General features: G+C 54.0%; 1 protein-coding gene across 1 annotated transcript; it reads right to left on the bottom strand.

Moving 5' to 3' along the window:
- Positions 1-191: 191 nt before the first annotated feature.
- Positions 192-2,156, bottom strand: LOC105530940 (cytochrome P450 4B1-like; the record flags this gene model as incomplete). Its single annotated transcript, XM_011968685.1, has 4 exons — positions 192-540; positions 1,323-1,429; positions 1,575-1,726; positions 2,032-2,156. Coding segments are annotated over 4 exons (579 nt in total), but the record flags the coding sequence as incomplete, so codon positions are not given.
- Positions 2,157-2,230: the final 74 nt, after the last annotated feature.

Below are 2,230 nucleotides of genomic sequence, written 5' to 3'. Positions count from 1 at the left end.
TCCACCTCTTTCTCCCCCAGCTCTCCCTGCTCTATCCAGGAACCCAGAAGGGTAATCAGGTTCTACCTTCAGAAGAAGTTAGCACACAAAATAGCAGCCTCTTGTTGACAACTTTCTCTACGTAACACATCTGAAAAAGCTCCATTTTGGGAGAATGGGCTCAGGGGTGTGTCTGTGCCCAGCCACCCCCCACCCCCCAACCCCCGCTGTCACAAATCGTATGACACTGGGGGAAACAGGACAGCCGCCGCCACCTCACCTGATTTCCAGGATGGTTCAGGACAGGATGGGCACCGCCCTTCCCAAGGGCTGAGCAGGATAAACTGGGCCCACCCTCAGACTCACTCACCACTGGAAGGAGTCCCGGTCCCCCAGGATCTCACGGACCTCCTCTCTACAACGATGCTGGTGCTCAGGGTACAGGGCCATGCAGTAGAGAAACCAGGAGATACCACTGGTGGTGGTGTCATGGCCTTCAAACATAAATGTGTCCACCTCAGCCCGGAGGTCTGCATCTGACAGCTTGCTGTCATCTTCATCCTGGGTTAGGGAAGGCATAATAGGACAGTTCGAAGTATTGGAGATGGGTAACAAGAAGAACTCATAGCAGTGGTTGTCAAATGAAGGTCTCAGGGAGGGAGTGAAAGCTCCTTTTCAGAGGGTGGATTAGGACCTTCCCCCAGATTCCCATCTTCCTTCAAAGCTCAGCCTGGATGCCTCCTCCTCCACAAAGCCCTCCCTAATCGCTCTGGCCAAATGACTTGTGCCTTGTCCAGCCCCGACTGTTAGTTCTGCTCACTGGGCATGCAGAATACCACCTGCCAGAGGAAGACATTTTGGTCAACATCTACCTACTATCTCCCCTGCTGGACTGTAAGCATCTGGAGGGCAGGGCCAGGTCTTTCCCATCTCTGCATCCTAGCACAGGAACTGACCCAGAGTCAGAGCTCAGTGAGTTTCTAGAGTTGATGAATAAAGAACTTACAGAATGAATGAATGAATGAATGAATGAATGAATGAATGAATGCAGTCTAAGATTCTAGGATTCTACAAGGCCAACATTTTGGGGGATCTTAGAAGTCTAGAAATGTCATCCAGTCACTACCACATGACCTAAGCTCCCAACTCCACAGCTCAGGCACACACACCCTACACCTGCCCACCTCTGAACCTTTGCTAATATGTTTCCTGGGACGAGGAACAGGTTATATTTGCCGAGTAAAGAGGGAGAAATGCTTAAGAGCTCCTTCTGCTGTCCTGAGAGGATGGTCTGAAGACCTCTCTGGGACCAGTCCTCAGGCAGTGAGGAATCATGTACTCACCCGGGCACCCAGGAGAATGTCCAGGAAGTCCAGGTGCCTCCGGTTCTGGATCTTCTTCCGCACCTTCTCATCCTGAAGGGCTGCCTTCCGCTCCCTGATGACCTGGTCTGAACCGGAAGCACAGAGCGTCACTGCCTGGGAAGCCATCTTGTGTCCAAAGGGCAACTGGGGTCCTATAATAGGAGGGGGCAGAGAGGGGCCAGGAGGAGGAACCCAGGCTTCCTAGGGGTGAGCCTTGTTGGAAAGGCCCACCTGTATGGTCATGGGCCACCTGGCAGGCCCGCAGGAAGCGGCGGCCATGTGGGGTGAGCCAGTAGATGAAGTCATTATGGTAGTGGAAGGACACAAGGCGCTGCTGCATCAACAGAGTGAGATCGTTGACTGCAAGGTAGTAGCTGCTGTCCCTGCCAAGCAGAGGGTAGGAGGAAGGATTGGCTTAGACATTGGCCCAGGAGCAGAGCCAGAGCAACTCCATTCCAGAAATCTAGCCCCAACCACAGAGCATCCTGCCCTTCCTCTCCTGCCCTTAAGCCTCCTCGCTAAAGCCAGATGTTTCTCCCCACCATGAGTAAGTCCTGGCTCCCCGCAAGCTAAGGCTCCCTGGGGCAGGACACTATCTCTTCTCAGGTCAGGGCCCAGGACCCCTGCCAACTCTCCCCTGTAAGCTGGCTTTGGAGACAGTGTGGTCAGCCCCGAGGTGGCCCCTGACCTGTGGCCCAGGCTGGTGTCTCCTCTTCCAAAGGTGCACTTCATGAGCGTGTTCAGCGCCATGTGGCCCACATCACAGAAGATGTCAAAGGACTTACCCTCCTGAGCCTTCTCTTCCCACTTGTCCTGGAGTCCAGGGATAGGAGGCAATGTGGGGGTCAATTGGACTGGATGCCACAAGCTTCACTCCAGGACTCATA

This window comes from Mandrillus leucophaeus, unplaced genomic scaffold (genome assembly GCF_000951045.1).
Source record: "Mandrillus leucophaeus isolate KB7577 unplaced genomic scaffold, Mleu.le_1.0 Scaffold8564, whole genome shotgun sequence".
Classification (NCBI taxonomy): domain Eukaryota; kingdom Metazoa; phylum Chordata; class Mammalia; order Primates; family Cercopithecidae; genus Mandrillus; species Mandrillus leucophaeus.
Note: the sequence above shows the minus strand (reverse complement) of the source record. Positions and strands in the feature narration are given on the sequence as shown.